Genomic DNA, 24457 nt, shown 5'->3' with positions numbered 1-24457 from the left:
AATGCCAGCCTCATTCTACAACAGTGGCACCATATAGCATTTGTCCCTTTGTGACTGAGATACCTCACTCAGCATAATGTCCTCCAGGTTCACCCATTTTGAATAATATTGCATGAGTTCCTTGTTTTTCAACGCAGCATAGTATTCCATTGTGCGAATATACCACAGCTTCTCTAAACCTGGGTTGTTTTTTTTTTAAATTTAAATTTTTTTATATTACTCTGATTTATTTACAAAGTTTGAATATGTTGTTTTTCACAAAAGATCCTTCACATTTCCTTCACCCCACCCACTCATCAAATTGTGCAGCCCTATGATTAACAACCTAGCCCTCCTCCCATCCTCACCCTCTATTTCCACCTTCTTTCCACCTTGGATCCTCATACTATAATAATGGTTTTATACAGTATTTGTCCTTGTGGGACTGAGTTATTTCACTCAGCATAATGCTCTCCAGTTCCTCCAAAGTCAGATAGTAATTTACAAAATGATTGCTCCTGCATGCTGTGTAGTATCCCATTGTCTAACTCATTTTTTAAGCACAAGAAATTAATAATAAATGCTAGTGAAATTGTCAACAGAGACAGATTTCCAGGGTTACTTATGTTTTCTGTTTCTCCAAATTTCTTTATATTTTAGTAAATGTTTATTGAGTGTTCATTATTAACTCTTAGTTGGTACTTTTAAATTAATAGCATCAACAACTATTCAACAAAGTGATGAAGCAGGTGCTTATATTAATATTGCCATTTTACAAATGGGGAAACTGAAGTACAAAACAATAAAGAGATTTACCATAATTAACTTGGGGATATCGTGCTTGGAAAGGTGGAGAGTCAGCCAAGGAGAGGAAGACCCCAATGAGATGAATTGAATTGGTGACTACAGCAATGGTTTCAAGTGAATTAGAGGGAAGGAAGATAGAACTGGATAGGGAAGGGTTCATGTCTATTGTTCGTAGGGTTACTATAACTTGTACTCAACTTGATGGCACCTAACAACAAGAAGTTACATCAGAAGTCTGTTAGGTATGATGTTTTGTTACTGTGGAGTGGTCAGAAGATATGTAGATAGAACTCGAAGCATCTAAGACAATAGTGATTGTTGTTGGAAGATGTAATCAAGTTGATCAGGTAATTAAAATATATGGTAAATTCCATCAAGTTTAAATTTAAAAGAAACATAATTCCAAGTATTAAATTTTTTGAAATATGTCTATGTCTTTTTGCTTTCTGACACAGGGAATTTGTCATCTTACAAATCTAAAAATCCTGGACATAGCTGGGAATATCATTCAGATTTTTCCACCATTAGTAAGTACAGAGTCAATATTCTATTACAACTGAAAAATAGGTTAGTTTGTACTATTTGGAATAGAAAAAATATGGACAACTAATAAAACCTGTAATAAGTGAAATTTTAAATTAAATGAATGACTAAAAAATTTGCTTTGTTTTAGAATTTCAAAACCTGCTCTTCCTCGTTCCTTTTGTGTTCTGTGCTTGCTGACCTTGTTTGAGCTAAATTAACTCTGATTGCTATGATAACCCCCCACTTTAATATAGTAGTTATTATTTTTTTTTTATTAAACACTACTTTTGATCACCTCGGTCTCTTTGAAGATATTACTTTCCAGAGCATGGATTTTTATCCTTTGTAATTAATCCAAAGGTAACACTTCTGTTAGCTGTTTTTAAGCTATAAACAATGAAAAATGTACCTTTCCCCATTTGGAAATAATTTTTCACTTTGCTTTATTTCTAATAACTGAGAACTAGCTGGTCTTGGCAACTTCTACCTTTGGGAAAGAAATGATATTTTTTCATGCATCTTAAAATCTGAGTCTGTTTGAACATACAAGGTAATAAATAATTAGAAGTCAGAAGGTATTCAATAAATAGTTGCTGATACATTAATTACGTTTTCTGATTCATGTCTTCTAAATGGTATTTCCAGGCATTCTGGCCCAATTTTTATACTGAAAGTGGTTCAAAGATGAGAAACTAATATCTATGTTTTAAGAAAATTATATTAATTTTGAAAGTTCAGTAATCATTGAGTATTGTTAATATTTTCCTGTTGTCTATGACTCGACGGCACCTAACAACAACAACAACAACAGCAGCAGCAAACTCTATACTACTGTATTTATTTGGTAAATTTTCATTCCGGTCTTTTTCTTACCTTCAAAGTAGGTAAGAAAAGTTACCTTCAGATCCATCTCAATTGCACCCTTGTACCAAACGCTGAAGTAATTCTTTTCACCACTGTCTTGCTACTGTTGTTTGTTGTTGTTAAGTGCCATTCGATAACTCATAGCGACTCTGAATGAAAGACCTAAACATTTGTATAACTGTCATCATTTCTCAAGTTCATGGAGTTGCTGGAGGCAAGCTATTATGGAAGTGGATGCCACTCTTACTTCCAAGCTTGTTTTAATTGATGAGCTCCACCACTGTCCACCCTGGGTAACCATTATTGCATTTGACAAATCAGTGTCACAGTGGTTAGCAGCACAGCAACCATGAGTTTCCTCTGTACAGTAAATGGACAAACCAGTGCTATGCAACTTAGAAGAATGTTTGACAACCCCCCCCAATAAAACCAGGCCTGAGGGCCACATACTTTTTATCCACTATACTAACAGAGCTCTCTCTATGTTATTGTTTTTGTTGTTAAGAACCTTCGAGTAGTAACGACTCATAGTGACCCTATGAACTCCAGTATTCTAAAAAAAAGGAAAATTATTATTCTTTAAAAAAAATCCCTGTAACCACAGTAGGGAACTCTAGTGACGTGGTCCTTGTTAATCTAAAAGCAAAACCTCTCTGGCAGTTTAAACCCACCAGTGGTTCTGTAGGAGAAGGATGGGCAATTTCCTTCCTTGAGATTTACAGCCTTAGAGAACCTGGGGGAGGGTCAGCTATGCATCTGTTCTCACTTGATGTCATTGAGTTAATGGAATTTATTCCCATAGTATCTTGAATTGAACTCAATAATCATTTGTTATACAAGTAAACTTAAATAATGTTTTTCCAATTCTACCTTCATAACTGTGTTGTCTACAAAGTGACTCTGTATTTACAAGTCTGATAAAAATAACATGACTTTAGATTAACTCTGATTGACTTTAGAACAGCTTGCTTGTGTAATACTCATTTCAGAAGTGTCTCTGAAAAAGCACGTTCTGTGACCTCAGGCTTGATTTAGCCTTGGTTTAAACGAATTTGTTTTGCATATTTGATAGTTGGGGCAAGAGATGATGAGATGAAGGATAAATGGAGAACATAAATCTGTTAGGTCATGTTCTGTTATCAGTGAGGAAGAGTCAATTTCAAAGCATGGTCATCATTGTTTGCCCTGGAGTCGGGTTGTTGTTTTCCCTGGAGTCGGAACTGACCCGTAGCTGACCCTCCTGCAGATTTTCAGAGGCAGTAAATCACAGAGCACGTGGTGAATTTGAAACATGTGCCTTTGAGCACAACTTCTTACAAGTAGGCCACCAAAACTCTGAAGTGATACAGTTGTTGTTAGGTACTGATCTTGATTCTATGAACACCAGACCTAGATCCTGCCTAGCCTATGCCATGCTCGTCATCTCTGACACACTTGAGTTCATTGCTGTAGTTACTGTGTCGTTCCACCTCCTTGGGAGTCTTCCTTCGCAGACCCTCCACCTTTTCAAGCATGCTATCCCTTTCTAATGAATGGCCACTCCTAGCAACATGTCTAAAATATGTAAACCAAAGTCTCACTATCCTTTCCGCTAAGGAACACTGTGGCTGCACTTTTCCAAGACATCTCTGTTCAGGTTTTTTGTTTTTTTCACAATCCATGAGATTGTACACAGCTTTAGTTTGCTTGGCTCCATAGTCAACAGTCTTGGCACCAGCAGCCAGGAAATTAAAAGGTGCATTGCCATGGGTAAGTCTGCTGTTAGGGACCTCTCCAAAGTACTGAAGAGCAATGGTGTCTCTCTGGAGACTAAGGTGCGTCTGATACAGGCCATGGTCTTCGCAATCACTTGTTATGCATCAGAGAGTTGGACAATGACAAGGGAGGATAGAAAGAGAATTTATGCCTTTGAGATGTGGTGCTGGAGTAGAGTACTGAGAATACCATGGACTGCTAGGAAAACAAGCAAATTTGTCATGGAAAGGGTTAAACCGGGTGGCTCCTTGGAGGCAAGGATTCTGAGGCTCCGTCTAACATACTTTGGACATGTTGTGAGGAGAGACCGGTCCTTAGAGAGGGACATCATGCTTGGGAGGGTGGGGGGACGGCGCAGGAGAGGAAGGCCCTCTATGAGGTGGATTGATTCAGTGACTGGGATAATTGGGATGGGAGTGTCGGAGACAGTGCGATTGGCACAGGACAGAGTGGAGTTTAGGGTTGTTGTACATAGGGTCGCTATGAGTCGCAGGCGACTCGACGGCACCTAACAACAACAACAACAACAACAACAACAACATGGGATATTTGTTGCTTTTCTCCAACAACACAATTTAAAGGCATCAATTCTTCTCCTGTCATCTTTATTCATAGCCCACTTCTCAGATGCATAAAAAGTGATTTAATCAGGCGCATCTTAGTCTTCAAACTAACCTCATAGCTCTTGAGTATTTTTGAGAGGTCCTTGATAGAGAACTTGCCCAAACCAATGAGGCTCCTGATCTCCTGACTGCTAATACCACGGGTGTTGATTGTGGATCCATGGAAGATGAAATCATTGACGGTTTCAATCCTTTCTCTGTCTATCATGATGTTGCTTATTCAGTCAGTGGTAAGAGCCTTTGTTTTCTTGATTTTTAGATGTAATCCATATTGAAGGTAGCAGTCTTTGATCTGAAGCAAGTGTTTTAGGTCTTCCTCACTTTCAATACGCAAGGTTGGTCCATCTGCGTAGTAGAGATTGTCGATGAGTCTTCCCCTGATTCTTATGTCACATTCCTCTTCATTGAGTTCAACTTCATGAATAATTTGGTCAATAAACAGATTGAATAGGTACAGAGAAAGGATACAATCCTGATGTGAATACTTCCTAATTTAAGCCATGGCATGCTCCCTTGTTCTGTTTGGGCAAAATCTTTTTGGTCTAGGTATATATTTTGTATGAGCATAATTACTTGTTCTGGGATTTCTATTCTCCTCAGTGTTAGCCTTAGTTTTTTGTGGTTTACTCAGACAAATGCCTTTGCACAGTCAATAAAACACAACTAGACATCCTTTTGTATTCTTTGCACTCAATGAGGATCCATCTGATATCAGCAATGACATTCTTAGTGCCATGGCCTCTTCTAAACTCAGCTTGAACTTCTGGAAGTTCCTTGACAATATATGCTTGCAGGTATTTTTGTATGATTTTCAGAAATATTTTGCTTGCATGTGATAGCAATGATATTGTTAGATAATTTCCGCATTGTGTTGGATCACTATTCTTGGTAATGAGAGCAAATATGAATCTCTTTCAGTTGATCAGGCAGGCAATTGTCCTCCAAATTTCCTGGCATAAACTGGTGTGTCCAGGGCTGTATCTGGTAGTTGAAACATGTGAATTGAGATCCCATTTGTATCTAAGGTCTTGTTTTTTTACTTGAACTTCTCCTCCTGCCACTATTGGCTCTTATTCATACGGTACGTCTTCTAAGTGCTGGTTATGAAAATGGAAAGATTCCCACCCTAAGTGAACACTGGAGAAGTCAGTAGACAGCAGGCTCCTTTGTAGAAACTTCAGAATTCATGTTTGATGAGAACTACAGAAAGGGAAGTGAACCTCGGAGACATCATAAGATTATTATATGCCATCAAGTTGCCTGAGACCCCTAGTGGCCCTACATTTAGCAACACTGAACCCTTCCCTGTCCTGAGCCAGTCTCACTAATTCTGACACACCAACTCTCATTGTTCCAGTTACTATATCAATCCATCTCATCTGGGGTCTCCCTCTCCTGCACTGTTCCTCCACCCTTCCAAGCATGATGTCCTTCTCTAAGGACTGGTCCTTTCTGGCCGCATGCCCAAAGTATGTGAGACGGAGCTTCAAAATCCTAACCTCCAGAGAGAAACTTGGTTTCACCCACTCCTTGGTGGTCCATAGCACGTTCAAAACTTTTCTCTAGCACCACAGTGCAAAGGTCACAATTCAAATGTTTAAGCTAGATACATATATTTAAGTTTTTAAAAGAAAAAGAGAACAACTGGCATTATTTAGCTTGAAGAGAATTGATGAGTCACAAATGTAGTAATTTCACTGTCACATTTCAAATATAAAAGGGAAAAAGGACCACTGCCTCTATGTTGTTGTTGATTACCTTTGAGTCGAGCATGACTCATAGCAATGCTATAAACAAAAGGCCTCTACAACTATCGACATTTATCAAAGTTAATAGAGTTTCCAGAGACATGTTATTTAGAAAGTGGATACTACTCCTGCTTCCAAATTTTCTCTATTATTTTTGATAATGAGAAGACATCATATTTATATTATTTACTGCAGAAGGATCTCGGTTAGAAAAAATCATGGTGAGATTGTGGGTCGGGAAGGGTTACCAACTTTCCCCTGCAGATTCTGTTTGAAATTGTCTACAAAGCAGTTATAATTTAGTTCTTCTTATAGAGACAGAAATAAATTATTGATATTTTCGTTCACTTGAAATAATGATGATCATTTTAAAAAAATCTTTTAACTCGAAGGCCTCTCTTTGGTTCTGATTTCCTTCAGGAGCCCACTTATTTTTCAAAGCGCATTACTCTGAATGAAGAGTTGAGTTAACAAAACTGAGAAAAAGTTTTAATGATCCTCACCAGGGGGCATCATGAGGATTGTCTTTGATGTGAAATTTGTGAGAAAATATCACATATAAAACACTTCAGACGTAACCGAACACTGCAGTTCTGCAATGTTCTTGATCAGAATCCCTCAGTTATTATGTTGAACTATTACATTTCATCCTGAACTATTTATGATTAATTTCAGATTGAGAGACGGCATAAAAAGGTCTATTTACAAAGTAGAACGTTGCAACTACCTCTAACAATTTTTAAATAGCTTTGTAATTTTCAAGGTACTGTCAAAACCATCTTGTATGTTATGGAATTATTTTGATATTCAATAGTCCTTTGAAGAAGATTGATTTGTTATCAGTAGAAATTTAAAATTTAGAAAAATGGTTTAGCCAGAGCAGTATTTCTCAAACTTGACTATGCATCAGAATCAAAGAGAAGCCTTGTTGAAACTTTTGAATTCAACACCCAGACTTTCTGAGGCAGGAGACTGAGGAGTACAAGAATTTGAATTGCTATTATGGTCTGAGTGGTGTGAGCGCAGGAATCGTGGAAAGCTTTTGGAGTCGACTGCTTTTCTGGGAATGTGTTTGATGTGCAGGTTTGCTCTGTGCCCGGAGTGAGGCTAGCCAGCCTGGGCCTAAGGTTTGAACCAGGAGACAGCCTTAAGCCCAAAGGGCTCTCGGGCCTACAGCCCTCAGGCCAGGTTCAAATTGTCTTCCTGTCAAACATTCTTCTAGGTGGTATAGCACTGGTCTGTGCGTTGCCGTATAGAGGTAACTCGTGGTTGCTGTGGTGCTGAAGACTGTGACAGTGAAGTGCCAATCATGGTAATGGGTACCTATGGTGGACAGTGTTGGCTGGAGCTTCCCGACTAAATCAAGCCTGGAAGCAGGAGCGGCATCCACTTCCGAAATGGCTTGCCTCAGGAAACTCTATGTACAAACAGTGCTCAGGCTGTTCGTTCATAGGGTTGCTATGAGTCGTCTACGACTCGACAGCATCAAACAACAACAACATTATGGTCTGAAGTGATACTGGTGGACCCCAGGGGATCTCCTGTTGTAGAACCTTTTGGCTGAAGGATCAAGTGAGAGTAGGACTTGGATTTTTACTCACGACTTTTGGATACAAATTCAGGAACTGCTCCCATATTATCGTTCTGCTTCTAAGAGAAAACAAAACAGCCAACAACTAAGGAATCCATTCTTTGTCTCAAGAATGAGAAACAGAGGCATAAGCTACATATTAAAAAAAAACATTTCTTTAATCTCACTAGGAATTTAGGTTTTGGAAACAGACCTCTGTCCTTGACAAAAAAGATACTCAATGAATATTCCTTGAACTATAGATTCTTGTGTCCTTTGAAAATTAATTTATACAAAATAGGGTTTTATACACAAGAAGTGCCTATAGAGTTGGAGGTTGGGTTTTAGATGCAGTTTAATAGTTTTTCTTATCCTAATCCAAGTTCCATGTGTACATAATGAACATATGCCATTAGTATAATTTTTTAAAGTGGTAGTTAGTAGGCAATCTAAACATTGAAGACATTTTTAGCATTTTGTTTTGGAGAAAAGTTATGAAGGTTTACCATATTGTGTCTAATTCTTCATGTTGTTGTTAGGTGCCTTAAGTTGCGTATGACTCATAGAGACCCTAAGAACAACAGATCTGAACCTTGTCTTGTGCCATCTTCACACTTCATGACACACTAGAGCCCATTGCTGCAGTTACCATGTCAATCTACCTGGTTAAGGGTCTTCCTCTACTTTGTTGACCCTCTACCTTTTCCCGCATCATATCCATCTCCAAAGAATAACTCCTTCTAGCAATGTGCACAAAATATGCAAGCAAAGCCTCATTATTTTTGCCTCCACAGAAGACCCCAGCTGCACCCTCTCCAAGCCGTATTTGTTTGTTCTCTTGGCCTTCCATGCTATATTCAGTCTCTTCTCCAACACCACAGCTCAAAGGCCATCAGTTCTTTTTCTGTCGTCCTTATTCATTGACCAGCTTTCAGATATATAACTAGTGATCAGAAAGACCATATCCTGAATCAAACTCACCTTAGTCCTTAAACTGACGTCATTACTTATCAATAACTTGGAGAGGTCCCTAACTGCAAATTTTCACAGTACAATGCATCTCTTTATTTCCTGACTGCTGGTACCAAGGATTAATTGTGGATCCAAGTAAGGTAAAATTATTGATAGTTTGAATTGCTTCTCCATCCATCATGATGTTGCATATTGGTCCAGTGTTAAGAATCTTTGTTTTCTTGACATTGAAATGCTGCATTCCTTGATCTTCTGCAACAAGTGCTTCAAGTCTTCCTCACTTTCAACAGGCAAGGTTGTGTCATCTGCATAACACAGGTTATTTATTAATCTCTCTCCAATCCTGATGTCACATTCCTCTTCATAGAGTCCAGCTTCTCAAATAATTTGCTCAATATATAGATTAAATAGGCATGGAGAGAGAATACAACCCTGGTGCACACTCTTCTAAATTTTAAACCATGCTTTGTTCCTCTGCTCTTTTTGCACAACAGCCTCCTCTAGCCCAGAAACAGTTTTCACCTGGGTGAAATAAGTGCTCTGGGACTAACTTTCTTTTCAATGTCAGCCACAACTTGTTATGATCTATACGGTCAAATGTCTTTTCATAGTCAATACAGCAAAACTAGACATTTTTCTGGCATTCTTTACTTTCAGCCAGGATCCATTTGGCATCAACAGTGATGTCCCTAGTGCCACAACCTCTTCTAAATTCCATTTGAAATTCTGACAATTTCCTATCTATGTACTGTTCTAGCTGTTTTTGAATGATCTTCAGAAGTATTTAGCTTACAAGTGCTATTAAAGATGTTGTTAGATAATTTCCACATTCAGTTGAATCACCTTTTTGAGAATGAACCAACTTTTAAATACAAAGGCTTATCCACCAGGTCCTGATTGGTTGAAACAAGAGGCTTCTAGCCCATACCTGATAGTTTATTATATCAAAATAACCAATCCACTTACACCTGACTGCCAACTAAATAGAAATAACCTACCTCCCAGAATTCAACTGCTTCACACAGGGGGCTCCAAACTGGAGAACTCTCTAATTCTTAGTTTTCATAAACTTGTCTATGTAGGATGATTGCAGTTTGCAAGTGAAACTATAACGTTTTTGCAAAATATATATAAAGGCACAAATAAGAGGATATAATAAAAATAAATATAACAGCATATAGGGGAAAATGTAGAACAGATCATCCGAGACTCTGGGCTGTACGAGGAGGAATATGGCAACAGGATTGGTGGAAGAATCATCAACAACTTGGGTTATGCAAATGGCACAACCCTGCTAGCTGAAACTGAGGAGGACCTGAAGTACTTGCTGTAGAAGGTCAAGGACTACAGCCTTCAATATGGATTGAAGCTCAACATCAAGAAAAAGATTTTTACTACTGGGCCAATTGGCAGCATCAGTATGGATGGTGAAGAGATTGAGATAGTTAACAGTTTTCATTTACTTGGTTCCACAGTCAACACTCTTGGTAACAGCAGCCAGGAAATCAGGAGACGAAGTGCATTGGGGAAGTCAGCTGTGAGGGACCTCTCAAGAGTACTGAAGAACAACAACATCAGGCTGGAGACTAAGGTGTGCCTGATCCAGGGTATAGTCTTTGCAATTATGTGCTATGCATCCAAGAGTTGGACAGTGAATAAGGATGAGAGAAAGAGAATTGATGCCTTTGAGCTGTGGTGCTGGAGGAGAATGTTGAATATATTATGGACTGCTAGGGGAACATACAAGTTTTACCCGGAGAGGGTGAAGCTGGAGTGCTCCTTGAAGTCAAGGATTCTGAAGCTTCATCTGACATACTTTGGGCATGTTGCAAGGAGGGACTGGTCCTTGGAGAGGGACATCATGTTTGGGAGAGTGGAGGGACGGCACAGGAGAGGAAGACCCTCGATGAGATGGATCTATTCTGTGAGTGTAGTGGTGGGAATGAATATGTTTGAGACAGCAAGGTTGACACAGGATAGAACGGCATTTAGAGCTCTTGTACATAGGGTTGCTATGAGTTGCAAGTGATTGAATGGCACATAACAATAACAACAACAACAACAATGGAAAATGTTTTGCTGAGATTGACTGAAACCCTAACTCATTGCTATTGAGTCAGCAGGGACCCTCCAGTGGGTTTCCACAGCTGTAAATTGCATGAATAGAGATAGCCCATACCGCTCCCATGGAGCACCCACCAGGTTTGTGCCACCTAACCCTGTGCTGGCCACACAACTCTTTACCAAACAGGCCACTAATGCTCCATTGCTTGGAATAGACATTATAAAAGTGTCCTTAAGAAGATGTAAGTCATAGCCAATACATTTTCCACAATTGCTTCTTCCTTTCAGTTTCAAATTCATTCATTTGACTTTGTAGACTCCATAAACAGATTCTGTGTCAAAGTTAAGAATCCAAAGTATTTGTCTTGCCCTAAGATTTACAGGCACAGTGTAAGAAAACATAGTGTTTTCTTAAGGAAAAAAAAAGTAGAAGAGGAAATAATCTCATGCAATTCAGTGTCATGAGAAACTTTAGACTTGAGCTATTTATGGAGGGATACTACTTATAACACCTTCTATATTTCATCAATGTCTTCTATTATTTTCCTTTAGAAATTCCTGAGATTTATCATCATTCAAATTTGAGAATGATGAAAACACTTTCCTTTTTAATAGCATGAGAAACATACAAGGGAAAAATTAGCAAATAAGTGACTTTCCCAGAAATCATGAATTTTTTTGTATAGCAAAGAGCAGCTTTGAATCCAGTTACATCCTTTCCTCTCTATAATAGCTGAATTTGTCTAACTAATAATTTACCAGTTATGTGATCAGAATTATAGAAACCCTCTATAACTATCCCCTCCCCATCTTTATGTAATTTGAAGATATTAATAACACTTGCTTCATAACATCGTTGGGAAAGTGTTTGATATAAGAGTTGGTACTCAACAAATATACAGTGAGTGAAAGATTAAATGAGATAATGTTTATAAATCCTTTACTGGTACTTGGCTGCAAGAATTGGCTCAAGTACAATCAGAAACATGAGAACAGCATGGGATAGGGCTGTTTTATACAAGGTTTTATATAAGGTCACTATGAGTCAGAGCTAACTCTTTGGTAACTAACAACATCTAGTGCTTAGATATATACATATATATATTTTTATTTTATTTTAAAGTTTAGCTGGCAATACTTTGCTCTCAATCCACCTAAAATATAGAGTGTAGGTTTTCAAAGCCTTCAGAGGATCTAATTCTACCTGTTGACCATCAAGGAACACTCATCTGTAGATTATGCAAATAAAAATTGCTTGGTCTCTGTAGGAACATACTTAGGTCTTAGAAACATGCCTGCAGGGGTAATCACATTATCTCTTATCTTATTTCAAATTTCAATATACCTACTATTAAAAAATGTACATGGGCCAGAAAGTATAATACAAATGTGGGATGAAACTTCTTGGGAAAGTGAAATTATGATGCTTGGTTTGTATCAAAACTTCTATCATATTGTTTGACACTCTCTGTAAGATGGTTAGAAAATAGCCTAAAAGTTTGGAAATGATAGACAGGGATCTTCCCATAAAACTTCAGTCAAGGACACACTCAAATAGTGTTTTGAGTTGTAAACTGTCAGGTTTAACATTAACTCTCACAGACCTAAACACAAAACAAAGATATCTTCCGGAATGTTTCATTGAGAGTTTAGAGGAACAAAGAATCATTTGAAGATAAAGAGCATCACATTCCTGCTTTGGTCACTCCCAATTCATTAGCATTCTGCTTCCTGGAGCTGTTTATGGCCAAGCAAATATTTTAGCTAAGGTGGAACCAGTTCTGCTGGTTTTGCAATGGAGTGCTGATCTTGCTTTGAAAGTTAGCCAGGCCCTCAACACATAGGGTCACTATTATTCATACTTGACCCAAAGGCACCTAACAACCACCACCACTATCACAACAACAACAGACTCATTTATATTTTTCTGGCTTCTCTTGGCTATGCAGTATAGGGAAACAACTATTTTCCTGGGTCTTCCCCTGAACCTAATCTTGTCTCTGTACCCTTTCTTCTTGGATCACCTAATTTATTAATATAGGATCCCTTGCTAATACTAAATTGTCCTTTTCTTAGACACTTTACTTGATTTATTGTCTACTACTTATCCTGAGAGACAAGTTGTTGGGAGGCTGTAGACCTTCGAAAACCCCTTCATGCTTGGAAAAACATGGGACCATTGAAGGAGAAGACCCTCAATAAAAAGGATTGATAAAATGTATCAAAAATGATTGCAACAATGGAAATTGTGGGGATGGCATAGGAGCAAACAACATTTTTAGTGTCATGATAAGTTGGAGTCCACATAGTGGCACCTACCAATGACAACAGCACTTAAGTGGATACCTTTTCCCCCCTTAATTCTTTCATTTTAAAGTTATTTTTATTTATAAACACAATACTTACTGCTTTTGATGTATGGCAGCCTAGCATATTTTGCTACTGTATCCTTGACTTCAGATATTTTGGCTAACATCTTGCAGGGCACAAACCTTGGCTTATTGTCACTCTGCTCTTATACTTGTTAGATTCATAAAGCCTAAATATTTTTTAGTGTCTTTTGAAGAAAGACATGGGTTTCTTTGAATGCTTCTTACCACTTCCAGGTGAGTCCATCTGCCTTCAATGGAATACTTTACATATTTGAGCAATTGCACATAAATTTATATCATACACATACACATGCACTCCTTAATCTATTACTGAGTTTAGAATGAAGAAATATTTATTTAAAATGATTGAGTTCTCAAAGCATGGTTATTTCAAATTTCAATATACCCACTATTAGAAAATGTACGTGGGCCAGAAAATATAATACAAACGTGGGGATGGAACTTCTTCGGAAAGTGAAATTATGATGCTTGATTTGTATCAAAACTTCTATCATAATGTTTGACACTTCTCTGTAAGATGGTTAGAAAATAGCCTAAAAGTTTGGAAATGATAGACAGGGATCTTCCCATAAAGCTTCAGTCAAGGACACACTCAAATAGTGTTTTGAGTTGAATATCTACTTTATGCAAATAGGCCTGAGAAATTCTGTGTACCTCTTTCCTTTTGCTTTTCTGCCCTTTTGAATAGTAACAGGAGGCATTCACTTTGATCTTGATCATGAATGTATAGTTTACTTTCTATCTCTGTTGACTATAAAAGAAAACAATCCTTGGAGCTCATGAAATGTCTTTCCACAACTTGGCCTTAAGTAAAATGTAGTTTATTTTTCTTTGGTTCTCAATGCTGCCTCCAGTGGTTCAGTTTATTAGAAGATATACATTCAAAACACTCAGCGACCTTTAAAAAAATGGGACACAAGCCAATGCTTTTCTAATGGAAACCCCTTGTGGGTTCCATGGTTTTATGTAAGTGATGTAAACTTAGCTAATATAGAATTAGTGAGTTCCAAAGCCTGACTAAATGCCTAGCCTGTCACTACTTTTATGGGGATGAGATCATGTTTTCTGCTGTTTCTTTTATGGGGGTGGGCAAGGAAGAGGGTGTTGAATTATATGTTATTGCTTCTTTTACCATTCTAATTCTAAAATTTCATGAGATATACTTTTATAAATGAAAAGCTCAGAAAAAAAATTAATGAACTATTACCCAGAATGTAACAACTGTTTTGTTAAAACTGGATCAAAAATTGAGAGTCCAGTTAAGTGAGAGGGGGTATAACTTTTTTTTCTTGCTTAGCTAAGTTAAATAATGCAAGCTCCGAGTTTCTGCTTCTATGTGGCCTCTTATCAGAAAGACAGACTGGTTCTGTTGTTGCTTTTGTTAAGTGCCATCAAGTTGGGTACTACTCGTAGTGACTCTATGAACAACAGTTCTGAACCTTGTGCTATCCTGTGCTATCCACATCATTTCTGACATACGTGATTAGTCTATTGCAGCAGTCAGTGTCAACCACATTGTTAAGGATCTTCCTCTCTTTCTCTGACCTTCCACATTTCCAAGCATGATGTCCCTTTCCTAGAAATGGTCTTTCCTAGCGACATGCACAAACTATGTGAGATGAAGCTTCACCATCCTTGCCTCCAAGGTGCATTCTGGTTGCTTTTTTCCCAAGACTTATCTATTCTTTTGGTAGTCCATAGGATATTTAGTACTGTTCTCTAACATCACAATGCAAAGACATAAATTCTTCTGTCATACATGTTTTTTGTCCGGCTTTCGGATGTATAACAAATGATGGAAAAGACCACGACCTGAATTAGGTCTTTAAATTAATATCATTATTTCTCGGTGCTTTGGAGATGTCCCTAACATTAATGAACTATTAATGAGCTATTAGTGAACTGACAGCCGACTTGCCCAATGCAGTATGTCTCCTGATCTCCTGGCTGCTGGTACTAAGGGTGTTTATTGTGGAGCCAAGTGAGATGACATCATTGATAATGTCAATCTTTTCTCCATCTAGCATGATACTGCTTATTGGTCCAGTTGTAAGTGGTCTTTTTGGTGTTGAGATACAACTCACATTGAAGATTGTAGTCTTTGACCTTCTGCAGCAAGCATGCCAAGTCCTCCCTATTTTTAGCAAGCAAAGTCTTGTCACCTGCATAAGCAAGTTGTTGATGAGTCTTCCTACTATTCTTCTTTAAAGAGTACAGTTCTCAAATGATTTTCTCAGCTTATAGATTGAATAATGAAGAATGACTACTTTTATATGTATAAAAATTAGATAATGAGACAGCTACCATACTCTCTCCTCTCTATTTAAGCTCTATGAAAAAGAACTTTCTGTCTCTTCTCCAATGATGTAGCCCAAACATCTGGCACCAAGCAGACACCTATTAAATACTTGCTTTTGATGGCTAGATGGATGAATGGATGGTGGATGGGTGGACGAGTGGACAGATGGATTTAATTTTACCTAATAAAGATGGCTGTTTACTCCTACATGTGAGCCTGTAGAAGATCTAAAATTCTTGTTGAGAGAGAAAGCACCTTTCCAAAACAAGCCAGTACGTAAAAGTACCCTTGCTTTATGCTTTAACCTACCTTTTAAAAGATATATTTTATACTATTTTTAAATAGTATATTCCTCTTCATAAAGTCCAGCCTCCCGAATGATATGTTCTGCATATAGACTGAAAAAGCATGGAGAAAGAATGCTTTGGTGACACATCCTTTCCTAATTTTGAACTATTCAGTGTTTCCTTGCTCTGTTCTGAGGACTGCTTTCTGGTCTGACTATAGGTTTAACATAAACACAATGAAGTGTTCTGGGATTCCCATTCTCCTCAAGGTTAGCCACAGTGTGTTGTTCTCCACCCAGTCAAATGCCTTTGCATAATCTATGAAATAGAGATTGAAATTACTCTGGTACTCTTTGCTTTCTTCAAAGATCCCTCAGACATTGACAACAATGTGTCTAGTGTCATGATCTCTTCTAAACCCAACTTGTATTTCTGGTAATTCTCTTTCAATTTACGGTTCCAGTAATTTTTGTGTAATCTTCAGTAGAATTCTGCTTGCATGTGATATTGTAATTTTCATACTCTGGCCAGGTCATCTGTTTTTGGAATGGGGATAAATATGGATTAAAACCAATGATATGTGGGAAACAAAAGTTATGTCCAATCCAGGAAGCAGATATTGGTAAAAATAGAAATGGTACTTTGGGTCCATGAGTGATATAAAAAGAAGTGGACACTTTGGGCCAAAATAACTTCAGTGAAAAGGGACCAAGATACCTTCCTACTAAAAGGACTCTCTGTAGTATCGGCTCAGTGGCTCAGGCTCGAGCCCCAGAGCCAATCCAGAGAATGAGACACAAATAGAAACTTACCTCACACGCAAGGGGCCTTTTCTCCTTTCAAGGAGGAAGGTCAGTTCCTTTGGGGTGTAATTTTCTAATAAATTTATCATTGCTATTTATCATAAAAAAAGAAATAAAATATGATTTGTGAAAATTAATAATAAAAATTTGATTTAAGGCAAAAATATTTAATTTGAGAACATTTTGTACCCCAAGGAACATTTGACAATGTTTAGAAACATTTTATATTGCCACAAAGAGTAGTGGACCTACTAGACAGATATCAGAGATATTACTGAACATAAAACTATTTTTTTCACCTCCTATTGAGGTTAAGAAACCCCCATCTAAGAGATATAACTTATTTGTTAAGTTTTATACATCTTGATCCTTGTAAAATATACTCTAATTAAATAGATTTTTAGAGTACATCAGTTGTTGTTTTTGAGTACTGTAGAGTCAGAACTGACCCATAGTTGACCCACTCGGGGGTTTTCAGAGGCAATTAATTGTACGAGAGGGGATTACACATGGGAATGGGCTTAGTATAATACTGATGTCATGACCCCATGACCAGAGAGATCTTAATTATTGTTAGAAATTTATTTTCTTTAAAGTTTAACTTTCTGAGTACTTATAAAGCTATATCATCTTAATTTTGAGTACTTTTCATTCTATACATATTTGAACATACATACATAATATAGATTTTCTTTTCTTACTCTTTAGGGCTTACATTATTTCTTGTAAAAAACTGACTCTTGATTTTAAACATTCAGTGTGATAATCTTACTCTTCATTTTATCTTACATTGTTGTTGTTATGTGCTGTCAAGTCACCCGCAACTTCTGGAGACCTTATGTACAATAGCTCTGAAGCCTGCCCTGTCTTGAGCCAGTCTCACTGACTCCAACACACCTACCCCCATTGCCCTAGTCACTGTATCAATGCATCTCATCTGGAGTCTTCCTCGCCTGAGCTGTTCCTCCACCTTTCCAAGCATGATGTCCTTCTCCAAGGATTGGTCCTTCCTGGCCACATGCCCAAAGTATGTAAGAGAGGGCTTCAAAATCCTAGCCTCCAAGGAGAAATTTGGTTTCTCTCTCCCAAGATAGACCTATTTTTCTTGATGGGCCATGGTATGTTCAAAACTCTTCTCTAGCACCATAACTCAAAGACATAGATTCTTCTCCTGTCGTCCTTAGTCATTATCCATTTCTCAGATGCATAGCAAGCAACTGAGAAGACCATGACCTGGTTCAGATGCACGTTAGTCTCTAGACTAAGAAGGACCTCATGCTTGGGAAGTTGGAGAGTCAGCACAGGAATGCAAGACCCCAAACAAGATTGTTTGACACAGTGACTATGGCAATGGGGTCAGGCATGTCAAAAGACAATGAGGTTAGCTTAGGATAGGGAAAGGTTCAGAGTTATTGTTCACAGGGTTGCTTTGAGTTATAATCAACTCAATATAACACATAACAACAACCACTTCAAGTTCTAACAATTGCATTGGAGTCTTAGATGATGACAGTTTCTTGTTTAGCTCTTTTACATAGATTTCAACTCAGGTATCAATTCTCTGAAAAGTCTTCCTTAGGTATCCAAGTTAAAGCAATTCCTTTATCATGACATTAAATTATTTATTATCTGTTATTGTACATTTCAAGGAATTCTGGTGATACAGTGGGTGACATCTTGGACTACTAACTGAAAGACTGACAATTTAAATCTACCAATGCTGCACGAGAGAAGAAGGGACATTTTTCTCTCATTAGATTTATAACATGATAAACTCAATGGAGGGCTCACCGGTGCCCTAGTTGTAAGAAGTTGTGCTGTCAATCCTAAGGCACACGGTTCGAATCCACCAGCTGCTCTGCAGGAGGAAGATGGGTACTCTCGTCCTGTGTGATTTAAAGCCTCTGAAAACCTAGTGGAGGGATAACTATGAGTTGGTTCTGACACGATGGTACACAACAACAACAACAACAATAGTAAACTGAATGGGGAGTTGCTATGAGTAGGACTTGATTCAACAGCAGTGAATTTGGTTTCTTGTATTTATATTTACTTATTTACTGTCCATCTTTATCTACTCTTCTTCCTTTCAGAGTAGAATAGAAGTTATTTTGAAAGAGTTAAGTCCATGTACATGATTGTATATTTATTGGTATATTATCAATGCTTAGAGCAGTTTTTAATGAATAGTAACGACACAGTGTATTTTTGTTGAATAAATGAATGACTGAATTGGTCTGGCCATATCCAGACATATAGCTCACTCTTCATCTGATGTCCAAAAGTCACAAGCATTATGAGAAACTTGAGAATCTTTTTAAGTCTTAATGTTGAAGTGAAAACCTCCTTCCATCTTGTCTCTACTCCACTCGAATTTTACTCAATATTTTTAACCTCTATTAGTTTTATGCTTTATTGATCCTTCAGAGAAGTCTGTCCTACTCAGTTGTCTAAGTTCACGTGAAGGTAAATCTTTTTAATAGCTGTAGCACACTTTCATTATAACTATATAATTTTAGTAACATAGTTACCTTTTCGATGTTATCGCACAATTAAAATTATATAGACCCTTAATTTTATTTTTGTCTTGCCTGCTGCCAAAAAGTTAAGAACAATATTAAGAGCTTATGGTTTTAGTATCATCATCTTTTCTCATATATAAAATTAACCTCTAATTTTATTGGTCGTAAATGATATTTTCTAAATTCACTCTTGGAACAAAATAAAGTATATATTAAAATTCATCCCAAAACAAATATAAAAACCTAGGCCCTAACTGAAAAGGCATTTTAGGAAATTTCCAAAATCTTCTGTATAAAATTGTGATGGTGCCTCCATGGTGTCAGGACCTTAGTTAAATTATGCTAGAAAGTAGTTCTTGCTTTCTTCCCTTGAGGTAGTGGGTAAGGAGGTGTACTGCCCTCTCAGGCAGGCAGGTAGAATCCACCAGCCGTTCCATGGGGAAAAAGATGAGCAGTTTCCTCCTGTATCATTTACAACCTCTGAAAACCTGCTGGAGGGTCAGCAATTAGTTGATTCCAACTAGAAGGCACAGAACAACAACCAAACAACAACAATCTGGAATCCCCTGTGGTAATTAACGTGACAGAGATTGTAAGAGAATGATTTGGAGAGAAGAAAATGTCAGAAATAATATAGAAAACCCTCTAAAATCCAATAAAATCCATCTAAGAAAACCAGAGGAAATATGTTTCTTAGAACGCTAATTAATATTTGGTGTGGTTTAAATGTGAAAACTTTATGGCAGGAGAACCATCATACTTTATCTTGCTGAGGTCAAAGATATATTCAAAGGAAGAACAAAGTCAGATAAACATACAGTTTGTGATGAATATTTTGGTGGAAGAGGCAGTTTTATGACATTATTATACTGCACTGCCATGTAATTTATACTCAGGTTTTCACTGTTTTAGTGTACAAGTTCCAGTGAATGTCGCCTGGGGAATAAGAGGCAGAGTCAGTCCAGCACTACTTGTCCTCATACAAAAAGAACAAGAGGATTTATGTCTTCATGGTGCAAGCCAAGGACTTGCCAATAAAGCTCCAGTTCACAGTAAAAGTTCAGTCACTGCCCATTGTCACAAACACCCACAGAATACACAGAGCTGGCTGTGTATTCTGCTGTTTCCTTTCCCCACCTACAAACTGGGGCTGTTGTCTCCTTTTTCATGCTGCTTCGTCGCCATTTTTGTTAGTTTGTTGGTTATTGTTTGGCCTCACCTTCTCCTCCCCAGTGAGCTAGGATATGTATTCAAAGATTAGAGCACAGAGAAAGCAAGAAGGGAGTCAGCACCATGCTGAAAACTCAAGTGGAACTCACAGAAGCATGAGAATAAGCCCTGCTTCCAAGGATGCCTGGATATTTCATGTGAGTGCTTTCAGCATTCATTTAGGGAAGGAAGAGGGATGGGGAACACTCAGGAGTTTGACAACCAGTAGTAATCTGAGGAGGAAAGTTCTGATTTGTAGCGCTTGCCAACTTCCATGGTTAAAAACACCTCAAAACCACTGCAGTCAAGATGATTCTGGCTCGTAGTGACCCTAACCTCCACTGGGGTTTTAAGCATGGAAGTTTTAACAGAGAGAGACTGTCCATCTTTCTCTTGTGTGTCAACTGGTAGATTTGAACTGTTGATGTACAGTTCAAATTAGCAATCCAGTATGTTAACCGCTAAGTCCCAAGGGCTCCCTTTTCATTCTCATCATAACCTAGTTCAAGCTATCAAGGAGATGACTCTTTAGGATTGGTTCTCTGACCTGTAGCAATATCTTTAGTACAGCTATGATGGCATCTAGTAAAGAATTATGAGATTTACCATTTATTCTTTGAGTGTGTGGGGTTTTCCAATGGTTAGCTCTGCCACTGTGAAACCTTAAGTAATCAAAAATAGCTTGTTGCCATGGGGTCATTTCCAGCTCCTGGTGATTCTGTATATTGAATAATGATCCTTAAATTCCACAAGTCTCAATTTCTTTACTCTTGAGTTAATTTATTACATATATAATTACTGCGTGTCTTTTGTATGTCAAGAACCATTCTATCAGTGGGGAAAATGGATATGAAATAAAGAAAGAAAAAAATAGGTAATTCTGTGAAGAAATCAAACGGTGTATTTTAATCCCTGGAAGGAACAGATTATTTGTAGGAGCCTTGGTGGCACAGTGGCTAAGCACTTGGCTACTAATTTAAAAGTTGATGGTTTAAATCCACCAGCTGCTTCACAAAACAAAGATGTAGCAATTCCTTAGAAAACCAATGGGGAAGTCCACTCATAGAATAGAATAACAACAATAATATTTTATGTCATGGAGGAGAGAGTCTGTTTTGTATATGGCTCTATGCCCAGTGTTTTCAACAATGCAATGAACAGATCAGAATGTAAAGGAGTAGTCGGCTTCCCTAAGCAGTGAGATAAAGAAAGCATGTCTAGGGACCAAAATAATCAATGATCAGAGAGACTAATATGATGTCAAAGATCAAATGCAACAGGCCCTGTTTCATCACTGGCCTAAGGCCCTCTCCCATCCTCCTCTTGTAAACTACTTTCTTTGGAAATGATCAATTGTCTCAGTTTTGACTAGAGAAAAAGAAATGTGACTTTTTTTATGGGAATTCTGGGAAAATTTTGTTTTTCCAAGTAAAATTGGGCAGACTTAGACTTTTCTTGCTTTTCCTTGTTGTTGTTATGTACTGTCAAGTTGCTTGTGTCTCATAGCAACCCTATGCACAATAGCTCAGAACCCTGAGCCAATCTCACTGTCTTTGGCACACCTGTCTCTATTACTCCAATCACTGTGTCAATCCATCTCATTCAGGGTTTTCTTCTGTGTTGTCCCTCCAACCTTCAAAGCATGAAGTTCTTCTTCCAAGGACCAGTCCAACTTGTCCAAAGTATGTGAGATGGAGCTTCAAAATCCTTGCCTCTAAGGAACAACTTGGTTTCACCCTCTCCAGGACAGGTTTGTCTGTTCTCATGGAGGTCCATGATATCTTCAATACTCTTCTCCAGAACCACAACTCAAAGACATAAATTGCTCTTCTGTCATCTTTCGTCATTGTCCAGCTTTTTGTTGCACAGCAAGTAACTGTGAAGACCATGACCTGGACCAGGAGCACCTTAATCTCTAGACTGACATTCTTGCTCTTCAGCACTCTGGAGAGGTCTCTGACAGCAGGTTTTTTCAACACAACTCATTTTTTGAGTCCCTGATTGCTAGTGCCAAGAGTGTTGATTATGGAACCAAACAAGTGAAAATAGGTAACAATTTCAGTCTCTTCTCGGTCCATTATGATGCTGCCAAATAGTCCAGTGGTGAGAATCTGTTTTCTTGATATTGAGTTCCAATTCATATTGTAGACTACAGTCCTTGATCTTCTGCAGGAAATACTTCAGGTCGTCCTCAGTCTTGGCAAGTAAGGTTGTGTCATCTGCATAAAGCAGGTGTTGATGAGTCTTCCTCCAATTCTGATGTCACATTCTTCCCCATAAAGTCCAGCCTTCCGAATGATCCATTCCTCACATAGATGGAAAAGGTTTGGAGACAAGATGCATCCCTGACACACCCCTTTCCTGATTTTGAACCATACAGTGTTTCCTTGTTCTGTTCTGATGACTGCTTCCTGGTCCAAGGATAGGTTTCACATGAGCACAATCAAGTGTTCCGGGATTTCCATTCTTCTCAATGTTAGCCAGAGTTTGTTGTGATCTACACAGTCAAATGCCTTTGGATAGCCAATGAAACATGGCTAGACATTCTTTTGATACTCTCTAATTTCAGTCAGGGTTCATCTGACATTGACTATGATGTCCCTAGTGCCATGGCCTCTTCTAAACCCAGCTTGTATTTCTGATGGTCCTCTGTCAACATATTTTTCCAGTTGATTTTTGGATAATCATCGCAAGATTTTGCTTGAAAGTGGTATCAGTTATATTGCTTGGTTTTTCCATTAATTTTTCCTGGATTTGATTGAGGATTAGAAGCCATTTTAAACTCTTGACCAACATGCTAATAAAATGGACTCAAATTGAGCATCTGGAAGGACTTTTACATGACTGTACTACCCTTGACTGGCTCATCTACAGGCACAGCTTGCAGGAGATAGTTGATACTCTACGTCGTCTGCTATTATACAACAAATACAGCAAACCATGGCAAAGTTATGGGAAAATAAGACTATAGGCAGAAAACTGAAGATTGAGTGAGTTAAGTCATAGAACATACTTGCTAGAATTTAAGAAAGAGTGAAAAAAAAGAGAGTTATTCTTAACACTTTACAGGACTTGATAGGGAATTAACAATACTTATAATTTCGAACCTCTCCTTTGTGCTTGTGGTAGGAATCTGAAAGTTAAGTGACTCTGCAGTCAAGTAAAAAAAGAGGTGAGTCAAACCTTGGGACTAATGTGAGCTGTCTGTGCTTCCTTTACCTCAGCACCCAACATTTACATTTGAAAATGGGAAGAAATGTTGCAGGAATTTGATCTCCTGACCAGCAATTCCACGTGATGGAACAGTGCTAGAGACTTTTTTTGGTGAAGCAAGGAAGACCTTATTGTCTGCACGGAGGGCTGACAGAGACCACAGCCTCTCCAGTGTTAGGCTCCATGATGGCAAAATGCTTTCCTTTTATATAGACTTAACAAGGTAGTGGCTGATGGGTCTTTTCTATTGGCTAGTTTTTCATACATTATGATTGGTTAGTTAAACCTTTTGGGCAATAAAGTGGACAGTTAAGCACACAGGGAGAAAGGTCATAGGTTCGTTAAAATTCCCTCATTTGGTTACTGGGCAGCCAATCTCTAGCTGCTGGACCAGTTTTCTGTTATTTATTGCTGAAAACATATCTTGCTTACACGGTTAAAGCTGTTCACCTGCTGCTTTCTGCTCCTGGGGGTACAGGCTGCTAAAGAGGTTTCCTATTTTTGCTTAGCTAACATCTTCTTGGGTCTGGGCCTGCCTCAATGACACTTCAGAGGAATTCAGGACTTTACAAGATATCCTTTCTGATACAGAAATTTTCATTTAGAAGCAAACTATTGAATAAACACTGGGCAGAGTTTCTTGAAGCAAAGCCACAATACGTATTGGACTCTGTTGTGCTTGTGTGCCTGTGTAGGTTTCTAACTAAAACAGTGGATGTTGACCCTCTGAGCCAACTAACCAAAAGACAGAACAGATGAAAAAAAGGGACTTGGGTTTTATGTTTCTGAAGATGAACCAAATTCATCAACCTATTCTTCATTGT

At 38.1% G+C, this 24457-nt stretch overlaps 1 protein-coding gene across 1 annotated transcript in view; it reads left to right on the top strand.

Moving 5' to 3' along the window:
- LRRC69 (leucine rich repeat containing 69) overlaps positions 1-24457 on the top strand; it is a 109244-nt gene that overhangs the window by 46263 nt on the left and 38524 nt on the right. The window contains exon 5 of the mRNA XM_006884628.1: positions 1242-1313. Within this exon, the coding sequence (XP_006884690.1) occupies positions 1242-1313 (72 nt within the window). The remainder of the gene's footprint in view (positions 1-1241; positions 1314-24457) is intronic.

The sequence above is a fragment of the Elephantulus edwardii genome, unplaced genomic scaffold (assembly GCF_000299155.1).
Source record: "Elephantulus edwardii isolate Elephantulus edwardi_28Jun2011 unplaced genomic scaffold, EleEdw1.0 scaffold00036, whole genome shotgun sequence".
Lineage (NCBI taxonomy): Eukaryota > Metazoa > Chordata > Mammalia > Macroscelidea > Macroscelididae > Elephantulus > Elephantulus edwardii.
The sequence above is the reverse complement of the archived record's forward strand: the minus strand, read 5'-3'. Positions and strand labels throughout refer to the sequence as shown.